Consider the following 15,919-nt stretch of genomic DNA (forward strand, 5'->3'; position numbering starts at 1 on the left):
ATATGATAGTAGTAAAAACATGATAAAGAAGGAAAAGGAAAGCTACAGAGGCATTTTATTGTCAATAGCTTAGCTGCAATAGTGTAAGATAGAATGCTATATTTATTCTGTTCAATGTTTTACCATACCTGAGCAAAAAGCTCTAGAAGCTCTCTGTTTGTTTAGGATATCAGCTGCAGTATTAGCTTGGGGTGACATCATTCCTGCCTGAGTCTCTCCCTGCTCACTTATAGCTCTAGGCTCAGATTAGAGCAGAGGAGGGAGGGAGGGGGGAAGAGGAGCAAACTGAGCATGCTCTGTTTAAGCTGAAGGCAGGAAGTCTGATACAGAAGCCCATGTGTACACAATAGAAGGAAACAGATGGAGTGTTTCTTTTGACAGAGGACTCAGAGCAGCACTACTTTGAGGGTTGACTGGTATATTTAGGTGGACCTTTCTAATAAGGTTTACTTAGTTTTAAACTTTCCTTCTCCTTTAAGAGATGAAATTCAGTTTTGTATTGCGCTCTTTGCACTAGCAATGAAGCCCCCCACGATCTGCGATGAAGCCCCAAGCTCTGTTTTTTTCTAATAACCCTAAAAAAGTGTAATTTATTATTTATTGTTTTCGTCTCTGTTAGGTCAGTGACCAAATGATCTTGCTGCAGAACTGCTGGAGTGAACTCTTGGTGTTCGATCATATTTACAGGCAAATGCAACACTGCAAGGAGAACAGCATCCTTCTAGTAACTGGCCAAGAGGTAATTTACAATCACACAATAAGAAATGCTACTACTGGATACATTATATCATGTTTTTCTGTAATTTAAATGAAAAACGATGCATTTTACATGTGCATAAACACATAAGGCTTCATTTTGATATATGACTGCATTATTACTCAATCAAGTTGATTAATTTTTTGTGACATAGTGAGAGTATTCTCAAGACCGCCTTCCCAGCGCGCCGGGCAAAAAACGCCGGCGCAGCTGGTGTAGTTGAATGGGGACGCGAACGTCCCCATAATGCGGCTGGGTGGCATGCCGTCCCTATTTTTTGCCGCCCTAGGCCCGGGCCTATGCGGCCTTGCCGCAAATCCGGGCCTGAGTATTCTAGCATTTGCAACTTGGCTTCTAGTGATGTGCACAAAATCTTTAGGTCGACTAGCACTGCCGGCTTCTGGCACATACTGTACATTTATAGACTCGTCCCCCGCACCTTTTGTGATATCACTGTGGGGTGGGTGTGGGTCTATAAATAGAGGGGGAACGGCGGCTGGGCCGGGTGCAGGTTGGGAGGGGGTGGGTATTAGGGTCGGGTGCAAATGAGAATTTCTCGACCCGCACACCACTATTGGCCTCATCACTTTGACTTTACAAGAATGTTCCATAGACTCCATTTTATCCAAATAATTCAATTTTTTTCAAAAATTATTTATTTTTTCTTTGTAATAATAAAACAGTAACTTGATCCAAACTAAGATATAATTAATCCCTATTGGAAGCAAAATCAGCCGTTTTTTTTTATGTTAACATGATATTCCAGTAGACTTAAGGTATAACGAGCCAAAATATGGAAAAATCTGTTATCTGGAAACCCCAGGTCCCAAGCATTCTTGTTAATAGGTCTCATATCCAGGGCTGAAACTAGGGGTAGGCAGAGTAGGCACCTTCCTAGGGCGCAAAGCTGGGGGGGGCACATACTCTGCCTGCTAACCCTAGTCCAGTCCCCTCTCTGCTCTGTGCCGACAGTCCACTTGCACATCATTTCGGCAATGCACATCGATCCACGAATGCACTCGTCCAAAAGATGCTCACGCCCAGGTGCGCTCCCAGACGTGCTGCCACCGCCCAGGTTGCCTAGGGCGCCTGGCCGGCCTGGCCCGGCTCTGCTCATACCTGTCGTTTTTGAATTCCTTGTACTCTAAAGATGGTAAAGATCTGGCCCTCAGACTGAAGGGCAAGCTGATGTGCAAGGAATCAACACCAAGTAAATCATCTATCATGCACTTTAGAGCCACCCAACTGAATAAAGTGCTCTGTAGAAACAGAGATACGATACATAAAAGTGAGTCATCCGCTTAGCATGCCAAGGGAAAAAAGTGTACCAGTTTTATGGAAGGAGCACTTTCATGATCATTCTTTTTGCCATTTCCCTACCACATAATGCCATTGACTGGTGCCCGCAAATTGCAGCACAGTGTCCTGTTTTATAGCCATCACAATATGGAATTGTGATTGAGGATTGTATTTCTTACCAGCTTATTTAACCAAAATGTCATTTTCTGCAGACTAATATTTATAGTTCAGAAAAAGAATCACTATGCTGGTATTATTAAATTAATGGTATTTTCCTTTACAGTTGCAACATACAATCTGTTTTCATGTAAGATTTGGAGGTCATCTCTTCAAAACCTGAAATAAAGAATATAGTCTGTTACAAATCAGTAATTCAGTTAGGTACTTAACATACTTTCTGCCTATTGTTTTAATCAGAAAATATCTCTTGAGCTAAATAGGAAGTTGAAATGACTCCATGTTGAGTCATTTAAAGGTAAAAAATTAGATTACAAATGCACAGATTATGCCCTTGCATGATGGACTCTGGATTATCTGTATCCTGATAATCTAACTATAAACCTTGAAGGGATCAAATATGGAGCATCTTCAATTTCCTTGGTTGCCCTGATTAACTCAATAAATAACAAAAACCATTGATTTTTCAGGATTAAAACAATAGGCAAAAAGTTTTTTCATCACATGTCATATTTATTGCACTCATGTTGCATAAACATAGTATTATTTTTGTTATATTACAAATACTTGAGTTTAGATTTACAACAAAGATGCTTCAAGTGCACACATAGGGGGTTGTTCATCAATGGTCGAATGTGAATTTTTTACACTCTAATAAATTGGATTTTATTCAAAACTCGAATGGTATGTTACTAATGAAAAATTTTGAACACCTAAAATTTGATCGAATTGTCAGACCCAAAAACTCTAATTTAATTCAAATTGAGTTTTCCTCCGAATAAAAAAAAATCTACTTTTGTGCGGCATTTTTTTTCAAATTTTTTTCTCCCAATGTTATCTATGGGGTGTAAACTTGGCAAAACTTTGGCTCATCACTACTATTAATATCTTCAAATAGTTCAAGAGACCTCTGTCATTGACTTCCACGTGAACTCAGCAGGTTTTAGGTGGCGTATAGTAAAATTAGAACTGTTTCCAGGGTTGAGGTATGATAAATCTCACATTGAATTCAAATTCGAGATGGTGGTTTTAAATTCAAATTTGTGAGTTTTGACCAAAAAATTGGAAAATTTTAATTTACCATTTGATCCTTAGTAAATCTGCCCCATAATATTCTGTAGAGTGTTATGAGAGAGTGATTTGGAGAAGTTGAAAAAGAGAAACCTCTTGTATATTTCCTAGCAAAAAAATGATATGCATTTGACCTTGGCTAAATTAGACTACTCAATAGCGCCTATCTTGGTAGGGAATCCAGTAATTGGACTGGTCTGTTATCCTAATCTGTGAAGGTTTGGCACAGATTTTATTAAATTTATAAATATGTTAAGATAACAAACAAAAAAACATTTACCGAAAATGGTTTAGTAACAAGTAACGGCAGTGAGTACTGGCAGCCTAGGTATGACAGATGACTTCCTTAGTTACAGTTCTCATGTCTGGCCCTAGCACATGTTGGGTACATGCCGGCCTGCTCAAGCAGATGCCTCTTGTTTGATTTTTTTTTGCTTGCATTTCAGAATTGTTTTTACACAAAAGGCAGAAACAATGATCTTGTGGGGAGATACAAAGTGTCCAACAAACACAAGCAGGGAGGGCTTTGTCAGGTCTTTCAGCAGCCCTCAATAGGGGGAACAACATGATGAGGAGCACTGTGATTCTCAGGAGAAAAGACACATCCCCCATCTGTATTTACAGAAAAATCTGTGAGAACCAACAAAATATGAGTTTTTTGTCGCAACCAGCCAAATTTCACATGAGCAACTTTAGTGGGAAAATGCAGGAAGGATTAAACATTCTCTCACAGTTACACGGTCACAATCAACACAAGGGCTGCCATAAAGGGATGGCTTAGGTTAAGCCAAACATCATTCTGCAATACAGGTATGGGATATGTTATACGGAAATCCATTATCCAGAAACCTCCAAATTACGGAATCGCTGCCTCCCATACACTCCATTTTATCCAAATAATCCAAATTTTGAAAAATGATCTCCTTTTTCTCTATACTAATTAAAAAACGTTGTACTTGATCCAAACTGAGATATTATTAATCCTTATTGGATGTTAAACCATTATATTGGGTTTATTTACTGTTTACATGCTTTTCTAGTAGATTTAAGTTACGAAAAACACCAGGTCCCGAGCATTCTGGATAATAGTTCCCATACCTGTACTGTATGCTAGAGGGACAAAGAGGGTTGTTATGATTTGAGAGTTATATAGCAACATGGCTAAATGTTAGGTATGAGTTATGCCGAGTACCAATAGCAACTATTCAGCAATTTGTCTTAATCAATTCTAGTGCTTCAGAATAGGCAAAGCAAAAATATCTGGTTGGATGATGTAAGTTAAAACAGGTCTACTTATTACCACACTACAGTTCATAGTTATAATCAAATGTATTCATGCACTCTCCTTCTCAACCCAATGCATTCAGCTTGTACTGCTCTTCAATTCTCACTCCTTACTGTACTGCTCTGTCATACCTCCCATCTGTCCCATTTTCAGCGGGACAGTCCCGCTTTTGACAGCTCAGCCCGCTAGGGCCGGATTTACATAACAGGCACCCCTAGGCCCACTGACGTTCATTTCCATATCCCCTCCCTTTTATTTGCTCAAATTTTCATCATCAGGACCAGAGCAATGTGGATTGGCGCATGGGAGATTGAAAGATTATCGTATCTCATGTGCATCCCCAGCATTTCTGAACCAATGTGGGTGTGGTTGGGCAGCATGCCGCCCCTAAAATCCTGCTGTCTTAGGCCTTGGTGGCCTTTCCACAAATCCGGGCCTGCAACCGGCAGTCTCACATTTGTACTGAAAAGTCCAGACTTTCTCTGCACTGAACAGTCAGAAAAAGTTACAAAGTTTCTAACTTAATTGGCTTTCGGCAGATGGTACAGAACAGCCACCATGTGCAACTAATATACTTTTGTAACAATTTCTAGATAAGCAAATAAGTAATTGTAACAATTAAGATAAACAGGTCTCTTGGGAGAAGTTAGACTCATAGCTTAAAGGGCAATTCTCCTTCAATAGCAAAACTGTAAAAACCTAAAAAAAACTCAGAAATATATTCAAACTTTCATAACCTGCCGAATTTTGTAAAATGAACATGGTATTTAGGGGTGTGCCCACAAAAATGGACATGTTCAAAAAAAAAATGTTGTCCCTCTTTTTATTTCCAAAATGTATGCTCTGTATTACTTATCTTCCATATTCTACCATTTATCTTGGCTTTCCATCTCTACCTGCTTCTACACCCCTCGATGCCTTGAACACATATCCCTTCCTACAATTGGTGCTGCCCTTTCTCTTTCTTTAATTACGACTAAGAGATTTTGAATTTGTCAGTCATTGGCATAACTAAATATTACTGGGCCCACAGCAAATAATTTTTCAGGCCCCCAAGATGTTTGGATGTTGACTTGTTTTACCAATATTTATTGAAATTGTATATGAATTAGGACCTTGTGGGGCCCTCTATACTTCCTGGGTTCCGTTGCAGTCACAAGGGGGCCATGGAGGGTGTTGGTATGATGCCAAGAACATTTCTCCCACAAGTAATATTTTTGTTAAGCAATAGATTTTGATGAACTTTATATATTTAGCTTCCCACTGGGAGTGTTAGTTTAAAATCCTGCCTGGAATTACACTAACTAGGAACCTGTTGTTTATGGGCTGAGTTACCACTGCTCTATGTAAGCAGACAGCCAAGGCCGTGGTTCACTCCCATTGCTATATTAGTAATTGCAAATAGGCATGGCTTGGTTCAGCTGTTATCTATCTGGCCCCACCTGAACCCATGTCATCAGTATAAGACATTAGGCTGCCTATAAAGACCCCTGCCCTACACTGAATCATTGCCCAATATAGGTTCTGTTTGCTAGTCCCTGGGTGCTATTCCAAATTGATTAAGCCGTGTTTTATCCTTGCCTGTATTTTAACTATTATTTCTGATCCCACTCTGTACTTCGATATCGGTATGTTTTGACCTGTTCTATGACTAGGGTTGCCACCTGGCCGATATTTCACAGGCCTAGCTGGTAAAATACTGCACATGGGTATTACAAATTTACCAGCAAACTACTCCCAGCCTGTCTCCAATGCACCCCCACCAGCCCACTCCTTTCTTTCCTTTAGAGGCTACAATACTTACCATATACAATACGACTCAGTTCTGCCCCTTGTCATCATGACCCTGCCCACGTGACATCACAACCCCACTACTGTGACATCACAATCCTCCACCTCGTGGACCCTCCCCCTACCCTGGCCAGTAAACTTTTCTCCAAAAGGTGGCATCTCTACCTGTGACCACCGACTACTCTTCCGTCTGCTGTATCTGTACTGCCTGCTCCTGTTTGGTATTGACTCGGCCTGTCCCTCGACCATGCGTCCTGAAAGTTAGCTGTTAAAGGCGAAAGACTGAGCCGCAACCGGGACCTTGTGATTTGTTCTGGGTTTGGGATACCAATCATAACAGTTAGGTTAGCATGTAGGGATGTTACCGTAGGACCAAAGTCTGCGAAACTGGGATGGATGGTAATCCTAATCGGACATATCTGTAATATGGATTGCCTGCATGTTGATCAATGATCATTTTGATCACTACAAAAGCAGTGTTGTATAATTTATAGCTGAGTAATGCTGGGGTTTATGGTTTAATGTGCTTTGTGGTTTATCATCAAGTTGTGTTGTGTGGTTAAGTGCTGTCCTGTGCTTTGCGGCTTGGTACTAGTTTAGGATGTTCTACCCCATCATTTCTTATGCTTCTCTTTAGACACTTTCCAAACTCCAACCTGTTTTTAATTTTCTAAGTTTTAGGCTTGTCAGCAAGAGACATGACATACAAAGAAAATTATCCTTCCCATTCAGGCTATGTCCCTTATTCAAACACCAATTACTGTACAATTTGTTATTGAAGAAATACAAATATGCAGAGAGAGAATTTTTTGTACACTCTGTAATCTATGTTCTTAAAGGAGAATAAAAGGCTTGGTGCACTTGGGGGTGCCAAATGTTAGGCACCCCCAAGTGATTGAATTGACTTACCTGAAACCCGGGCCAGTGCTCCTATCAGCAGAAAACTGCACAGGCCCGTGGTTATACCAGTGAGCACCACGAAGCGATCCACTTCCGTCTTCTTCCTTATTCAAATTTCCCGGGGCAAATGCATGCACAGTTGAACGAAATAGCTGACTTTTTAGTTAAAGTTCTGCTTTTCATTCTACTGCACATGCACAGCCGTGCATAGACAGAGGAAGACAGAAGAAGATAGCTCTGTGGTGCTCACTGGTATAACCCCGGTGCAGTTTTCTGCTGATAGGTGCACCTGCCCGGCGCTTCAGGGAAGTCAATACAATCACTTGGGGGTGCCTAACATTTGGCACCCCCAAGTGCACCAAGCCTTTTGTTCTCCTTTAAATATATTTCTTGCTTGGAAAAAGTCTTACAGATTTTATTAACCCTTTAAAATGAAAAAAACATCTGTAGTATTAGGGTCTCCAGGCAGTATAATGTTTACTCACCACAAAAAGGAATTGGCCCAGGTGCACCTCCCTGAGCCATCAGCACGGGGGGCGGACAAAACGACGAACCAAAATGGAGCAGGCACTCAAAAAAGGCAAACTTCCACCAGGCAACAAGTCATAATGAACAAAGTTTATTGTTCTTTAAACAAGAACAATAAACTAAAATTAGCAAAATGCCATTAAAAACAGTTCTTCCATGTAAATATACAGTCTGCTTTTTAATAGCTTTTCCTAATGTGTTTCTGTCTGGACCATGACACAAAGCTATGCTTATCGTATGAATGTTTTAGCAGAAAAAAACTATATACTGTTGTTTCATTTTAAAAATGTATGTACATTTTCTTGTGTTTTTCATTTATTATAAAGCAGTACCAGAGTGTTGCTTTGCTTTCACACTTACTTTCTTCACTTTAGGAAACTGAATTTATTTCCTAAAGATAATGAGCTCTGTATAATCAACTCCCTTCCATCAACCCTTTGTTGTAACGGTTTTATTGATTATTCAAGGGATTTGTGTATACATTGGTAGTTAATAGTAAAATAATCAATGTACAAGAAGCTGAAATTCATCAGTTAAAGGGGTTGTTCACCTTTGAATTAACTTTTAGTATAACCTAGAGAGAGACAATTTGCAATTGGTTCTCATTTCATTATATGTGTTTTTTTAATTATTTAGTCTTTTATGCAACAGCTCTCCTGATTGCTATTTAGGCAATCTGGTTGCTAGGGTCCAAATTCCCCTAGCAACCATGCACTGATTTGAATAAGAGGCAGGAATATGAATATGAGAAGCCTGAATAGAAAGATGGAGAATAAAAAATAGCAATAACAATAAATGTAGTGCATTTGTATTTTAGATGGGGTCAGTGACCCCCACTTGAAAGTTGGAAAGGGTCAGAGAAAAAATGCAAATAACTTAAAAAGTTGAATATAAATAATGAAGACCAATTGCAAAGTTGCTAGTAATTGGACATTCTGTAACATACTAAAAGTTACCTCAAAGGTGAACCACCCCTTTAACCCTATTTAGCTCTAAAGATGACAAAAAACATAGATTGTGATTAAAACAATTGGCAAGCAGAATCCCTATTCATTGAACAGGGCTTAAACAAAAGGGTATAAGGCCACTTTAAATCAATAGTTTTAAATATTAAGCAGAAAATGAATGGAATATATACAAAAAGACCTGGAAAATGTTTGCTTACACCAGTTACTATTATTAGAGTTCTTGGTGTTATGCTATGTAAACAAGAAAGGAAATAATAAATCCTTTGAATAATACCTAATGATATGGGAAAGGTGTTCCAGACAAGTTTGTACATGAGATATAAAAGCCAGTGTCAGATATCACTATAAATGACAAGGAAATTAGATGTTATTGAAGAGTTCTGTGAATGTAAGGCTGCAGGCAGAATTGTACAGGTTAGGGAACCCTTGATCTTAAGCTGGCCATAGATGTTGAGATTTTTAAAAGATCAGATCCTGATCGTAAGACCACGATCTTCTCAGAACGATCGTACGAATTTACCATCAACTAAAAAGACCAGTTTACCAGGAAAACAAAGGGGAGCTGCCTGCTTGGCCCTGCAAACATAGAGAGATTGCACTGGGACCGACAAAGATTTTTTGACCTGGCCGATCAATTTCCCGACAGATGTCGGCCGAAAAATCGTAAGATGTACGATCGTTCGAATACCACTAACCACACGATAATTGGTCGGGCTTCCCTAAAATCGGTCGTTCGGCAAGAAGAATCGTCGCGTCTATGGGGAGCTTTAGATGTACTGTGCTGTTGCATAATCATACAATGGCAAAGCATTTCTCTACTGTGTGGAAATAAAGCACCATACCCTCCTACTAAAAATAGTTCCATAGGACATAAACACGATGGTGCTCTTTACTGCTTTAGTAGGGAGCATGTTGCCTTTTACACAGGGGAGAAACTGACTGTTTTTTTCCCATTTTTTAATTTTACATGTTTTTCCTTTATTTTCAGATCGAGTTGTCTGCAATATCATCGCAAGCTGGTTCTACTCTAAATAACTTAATCCTGAGAGCACAGGAACTAGTGATTGTTCTACACTCCCTGCTGGTGGACAGACAAGAATTTGTGTGCCTGAAATTCCTCATACTTTTCAGCCTTGGTAAGTACAAGAATTGATGTGCTGTTAGGGCTTTAATGCTGCAGCAGAGGTATAAAAAGAGGCATGGGATCTGTTACCCAGAAATCTGTTATCCAGAAAGCTCTGGCTTACTTAAGGCATCGCCCTAGGCTCCATCATAATAAAATACAAAAAAGTTATTTAACAAAATGCGATTTTTTTTCTGATTATTTTATTAAAAAATGTCTGACCAAACTAGAATCCACAATTTGACCTTATTTATTATTAAAAAAGCACAATTTAATTGGATCGAGGAAAAACCCAGATTTATTTTTTTTTACAGAATCGATCGATTTCTTCTGGCTTTTTTCTGAAATAAGCAGATTTTTGGGCTAATTCCAGAGCAGAGCACAGAAATTTCCAAATAGGATAGGGACCATTTCCTTTGACTTATATACAACCTTGGCAGGTCTGAGATGGAGGATTTTTGGATACTGACTTTTTCCATCCTTGGGGTACAATAAATCTTTGGGGGGTTTTTTTCCACTTAAACTTCGGATTCTATAGTAAAAAAACCTCGAGTTTTTCGGACTTAATAAATAACCTTTAGTGATGGGCGAATTTGCGCCGAAAAATTCACGAAACGGCGCAGTTTTTGACACCGGCGCCTGTTTTGTCGACGCCGGCTCCCGTTTTTGACGCCGGCGCCCGTTTTTCCAAATAAAATTTTTTGACGCCGGCAAATTTTTTCCGCGAATTTTCGCGGGCATTTCGCAAATTTATTCGCTGGCGGCGAATCGCGCAAATTTGCAGCGAATTCGCGCCTGGCGAATAAATTCGCCCATCACTAATAACCTCCTTTTTTTAAATGATTTTAAAAACCGCTGCGCGAACCACTGACAAATGTATATGTGTCCATATCCTACAGGTTACAATTCGGTTAATAAATGTTATACCTGTAATCATCCAGAATTACTGACCTCTGGTTCCACAAACAGGTCTGTATCATAATTATCTATTCTTTGCATTTCGTATCACAAGCCTAGACAAGGGAGCAGTGACTTAAACGGGTAAATCTGGCAGAAGAATTGAGCGGATAGGGGCAGGATGTAGTGAATAGGGGTTAAACTGTTAACAGGGACTTGGGTGTCAGATCATAAAGGTGCGATAATAGCCTGGGCTAAAAAAACTCCGCTAGAGCAAGATTACTAAAGTGCGAGCACTTCTGCCATTGCGAACATTTATATTAATGCCTATAATCACATCATGTTACATATGCAAGGTTTACTAAAGATTATGATAAAAATTGTCGACAAATATAGACAAAATTGTTACCTATTTTTATCGCCACCCAGAGAGTGGCGTTATGTGAAAAAAAGAAAGAAATTGTATAGTAAAAAAGGAGTATATATTTTTAACATAAGCAGTGAAAATTTTTGATTGCACTGGAGAAGAATGATACTTATAAATGTATTTTTAGTGAATTTATTAAGAAAAATGTATATAATGTTAGTAATTATTTGGCCATAATTATATTTAATAATACATTATAAACTGATAATCATTTTTTAAATAAACATATTCATATATATTAGTTAGCGTGGCCATTCGCAGTGGTGCCGAAAAGATCTGCAAGCAAATTATGCAGTTAACCTAAATGTGTGCCAAAAAAATTGCCAGAAATAACGCTGACAAACTGCTTGTTTCATCAAACTTTATTAAACATGTGAACAGAGTTCTTAAAGGAGAAGGAAACCCCCTGGGCGCAAAAACCCTCCCCCCTCCCCTGTGTTGCTTCCCCTCCCTCCTCCCCCCTGGCCTACCTGTCCCGCTGGGCAAATGCCCCTAACTTGTTACTTACCCCTCTGCGCAGGTCCAGTCCACGGAGTTCACAGACGCCATCTTCTCCCAAGCGATCTTCTTCCTGCTTTGACCGGCATTTTTGGCGAATGCGCAGTAGGAGCATTTCGCCGGTACAGATCTACTGCACATGTGCCAAAAGTCACAAAGTTTTCCGATTTCACTTCGTGACTTTTGGCGGCAAAACGCTCCTACTGCGCATGCGCCAAAAATGCGGGTCAAAGCAGGAAGAAGATCGATTGGGAGAAGATGGCGTCGGTGAACTCCGTTGACTGGACCTGCGCAGAGGGGTAAGTAACACGTTAGGGGCATTTGCCCAGCGGGACAGGTAGGCCAGGGGGAGGAGGGAGGGGGAGCAACACAGGGGAGGGGGTTGGGTTTTTTCGCCCAGGGGGTTTCCTTCTCCTTTAAGAATATTCTCAGCAATGATGGGCGATGGGTTATAGACAATTTTTACAAAGTTTATTAAATGGACCCCTTAGTCTGAGATATAATTGGGCAGGTCAGGGTAGCAGTGATGGGGAAAATATACATAATAAGTATATGTAATATGTTGGAGCTTCCAGCACGTTGCTTCCACTCTGCTGCTTCTCCCTCACAGCAGCACTTCCTGTGCAGGCCTTCCTTCCTGTCAGCTCACAGGGGTGGGGACTCCTCCTTGCACAGAACTACACAGACAGACAAATATACACAGCTCCCCTACATTTATAATACTGGCCCGCCCTTTGCTTGTGTCAGATGGCAACTTTAGGCCTAGCCTTAGTATAAACAATGTGCTGTGCTATATATTGTCATTGGGGGGACGACAGAGGAGTTGCCAAATGAGGGTGTCTGCACTGATGTAAAAGGGTGGAGTTTAGGTGCACAATGGAGTTTGTTAAGCGATGTGGTCAGTCGGATGTACGGGACCCCACAATTTTAAAACATATTACCTGAGGCATAAACCCCCTGAGAACCTATGTGATTTTGCGCATGGCATGCCTTGACAATATGGTTGTCACCTGCCCGCTTTGACCCGGACAGCCTGGTTTTTTGAAGGGCTGCCCGGGTCAAAACTGCATGCCCGGTTTTCGAAATTAGGAAAACCTGGCAGAATTCCCTATGACTGACGCAGCATTCGGCTGATTGTCACGTCATAGCACCGCCCCTGACGTCACGACCCGCCACATCACAACCCCTCCCCCATTGTGCATCTAGCTTAACAATTAAAAAATCCAGCATACATTTAGAAGGTAATAATTTATTGCCTTTCTTTGCATACTCACAGGCTGATGATATCCAGCCTGGAATCCATTATCCAGAAAGCTCCAAATTCGTGAAGGCCATCTCCCATAGACTCCATTATAACTGAATAATTCAAAAATGTAAAAATGATTTCCCTTTTCTCTGTAAAAATAAAGCAGTACCTTGTACTTGATCCAAACTAAAAATTAATTAATTCTTATTGGTGGCAAAACAATCCTATTAGGTTTAATTAATGTTTAAAAACTTTTTTGGTAGACTCCAACTAAGGTCTACATAGTTTTTGTGTTGCAAATGTACATACAGAAGGGTGATGGTCAGTCAGACTGACACCTTGATCCCTTGTACTGAATATAAATTGTAAGTAATACTCAGAAGCAGATAAGTAATTATATTGAATCTGTGCTCATCCTGCACTCGTGGGGGCCCCCAGTATTTTGTTGCACCGCTGCTGGTATGGTCTATGTCTTTATCATCACCCCTCCTTAGGAAATGCCTATTTTATTCCTGATACCTGATTTGAATAACCTGCATATAATGAACACATTAGCCTTCCATTAATGCCCTTGATTTCACTTCCTATTCATTAGCGGGTGAATAAACTGAACTTACTGATGGATACAAAAAATGAGATCATTATTATGAAAAAGGCTTTGATTGAAACCAATTAAATGCAAATAAAATGCATTCCAGCATCTGTAATTGCCTTTTTATTTGCAAGCGTTTATGTAGGTTAGTATTCTCTTCATTAAAGCTCTATGAAAAATGCTAATTAGTGCATGGATGATGTACAATGCTGAGAATCATACTGATTGGCTGCCTACAGTGGGGTGAAACAAGTGGCAAAAGCCTCCACATTTTGTTGGGTTGCTACCTGTCCGGTCTTCACCTGGAGCGTCCTTCCAAATACCAGAAATTAGGAAATCTGGACCGAACATTAAAGTTGATTGCATGCCGATCAGCGATAATTTAATTTTTCCAAAGGAAAGAAAATGTTGTTTTAAACAATGTTTTAATATTATTGTATTCATTTTTTTAATAATTTAAATATGATTTGCAAACATTATTGCAACCAAAAGCTGCATTTTTGTGTTCCCTTCTGCACTGCTGATCAGCAGAGAAGAATGTTAATGTATATTTGAATGTTGTTTGGGAACGTTCATTTAGTTTATGCGGCAACATGCATCCAACTTGCAGCATGTAATATTCAATACACCTCCTGTTGTAAAGGGTTGATTTGCAATGTGCCCGGTTTTTACTGGGGCTATCCAGTTCCGAACTGCCTGTCTGGGTAATCCCTGCCTATCGAGCCATCTGCCCTGCCCATTCACATCACTGTCTGAACCTGCAAAGTTTGGCAACCCTAATGGAGTGCCAACCCATAAGGGTTAATTTATAAAGTGCACAGCAGGGTGCAAAGTGCTAAAAATTGTAACAATCTGATATGTCTTTATAAACTGCAATGTTGTAGAGCAGACACTCAAAGAGCCGTCTTCCAGACGTGTAAAATTCAGAAAATTTATTTAGGTACACATGGAGATAACCTTACGCATTTTGTGTTGGGTAATGTGAATGTTTAAAATCTCTAATAAATTTGATTTTACTTAGAATTCGAATGTCCAAAATTCGATAGAATATTCTATGGGGTGTCATTTTTGAGGTGAAATTTGGCAAAAATTTGGCATCACTACTATTAAAATCTTCAACTACAGTAGTTGAAGGGACCTCTGCCATTGACTTCTACAGTACATGCACTCGGCAGGTTTTAGGTGGAGAATAGGCAAAAATTAGAACTGTTTCCCGGGTCGAGGTGTGATAAATCTCACATTCTAATTCAAATTCAAGTTGGTGGTTATAAATTCGAAATTGTGAGTTTTGAGCAACAAAAAACGAAAAAATTTGAATTTGAGTTTTCCATTTGAACTTTAGCAAATCTGATAGTAAAACATGTAACAAATAAGAGTACCTCCATGTATATCTATATATATTTTTTGAATTTTACATGTCTGTTTGGAAGACTGCTCTGTGAGTGCCTGCTCTATACCAATACGGTTTCATGCGTTCCCCCAGCTGAAGGCTGAGGGCAGTGCACCTGGGCCTCTTTCAGACTTTGGTGAATTTACTTTGGGACCTTTTTTAAACTTCTATACTGACATGTTTTTGTACCCTGCCCTGAATTGCTGCAGGCAGCACAGTAGAGCCATGTACTTGTCTTTTGCAGGTGGCAAAGACAGGGGTATCTTGGGCCTGCCAATGGAAAGAACAAGTATTACTTGGGCCTGCTGGTGTTGCACTCTGTACTCAGGGCCGGATTTCCTGTGCGGGCATATATATAGCAAACAAGGGAAAGTTGTGCTCACCGCTAATTTTTAAAACCAATTAGGCGGGGGTGCAATGAGGCTGTGACAAAATACATATAGACAAATACAAGAGTCCTCTGCACTCAACCCATTATCAATATACTTAAGACAGAGACATTGTGTGCATACTGCTACTGTAAATTTTTTAATGTGAGATGCTGTCCTCCATTGAAGAAAATGCCTCTTTATTATACAAGCCTTCGCCAGGTAATATGGGAGCTTAATTTGCTGTAGAGCAGGCAAGTATATGAAAACTAAGGAGAAGTAAACTGTCGTGTGACAGTCAGATAAAGTCGTGGGTTTTTTCCTGTTTTTTATTGATAAATAAGGGTAAATCATAGATTCTAGTTAGGTCTGACTTTTTTAATTTAAAATATTCGAAAAATGTGAATTTCGATAAATAAGCGACACGCATCTTGCAGGGGCATGCACAATTGGAGCTAGTCAGGAATCAGCTTCTACTTAACCCAACTGGTCAACTGTGGCATGGATTGCAGCCCAGCTTGATTCTCAACATCAGTGTCAAAATGTATTAATGCTCTTACCACCATAAATGTTCTAAGGTCTATTAGAAAGCCTTGCCAGAA

General features: G+C 39.8%; 1 protein-coding gene across 1 annotated transcript in view; it reads left to right on the forward strand.

Annotated features, from left to right (window-relative positions):
• The window catches only part of LOC108700024 (steroidogenic factor 1), a 94,554-nt gene that overhangs the window by 55,584 nt on the left and 23,051 nt on the right, over positions 1-15,919 (forward strand). The window contains exons 4-5 of the mRNA XM_018232865.2: positions 620-739; positions 9,765-9,912. Coding sequence (XP_018088354.1) covers positions 620-739; positions 9,765-9,912 — 268 coding nt within the window. The remainder of the gene's footprint in view (positions 1-619; positions 740-9,764; positions 9,913-15,919) is intronic.

Source organism: Xenopus laevis, chromosome 8S (assembly GCF_017654675.1).
Source record: "Xenopus laevis strain J_2021 chromosome 8S, Xenopus_laevis_v10.1, whole genome shotgun sequence".
Lineage (NCBI taxonomy): Eukaryota > Metazoa > Chordata > Amphibia > Anura > Pipidae > Xenopus > Xenopus laevis.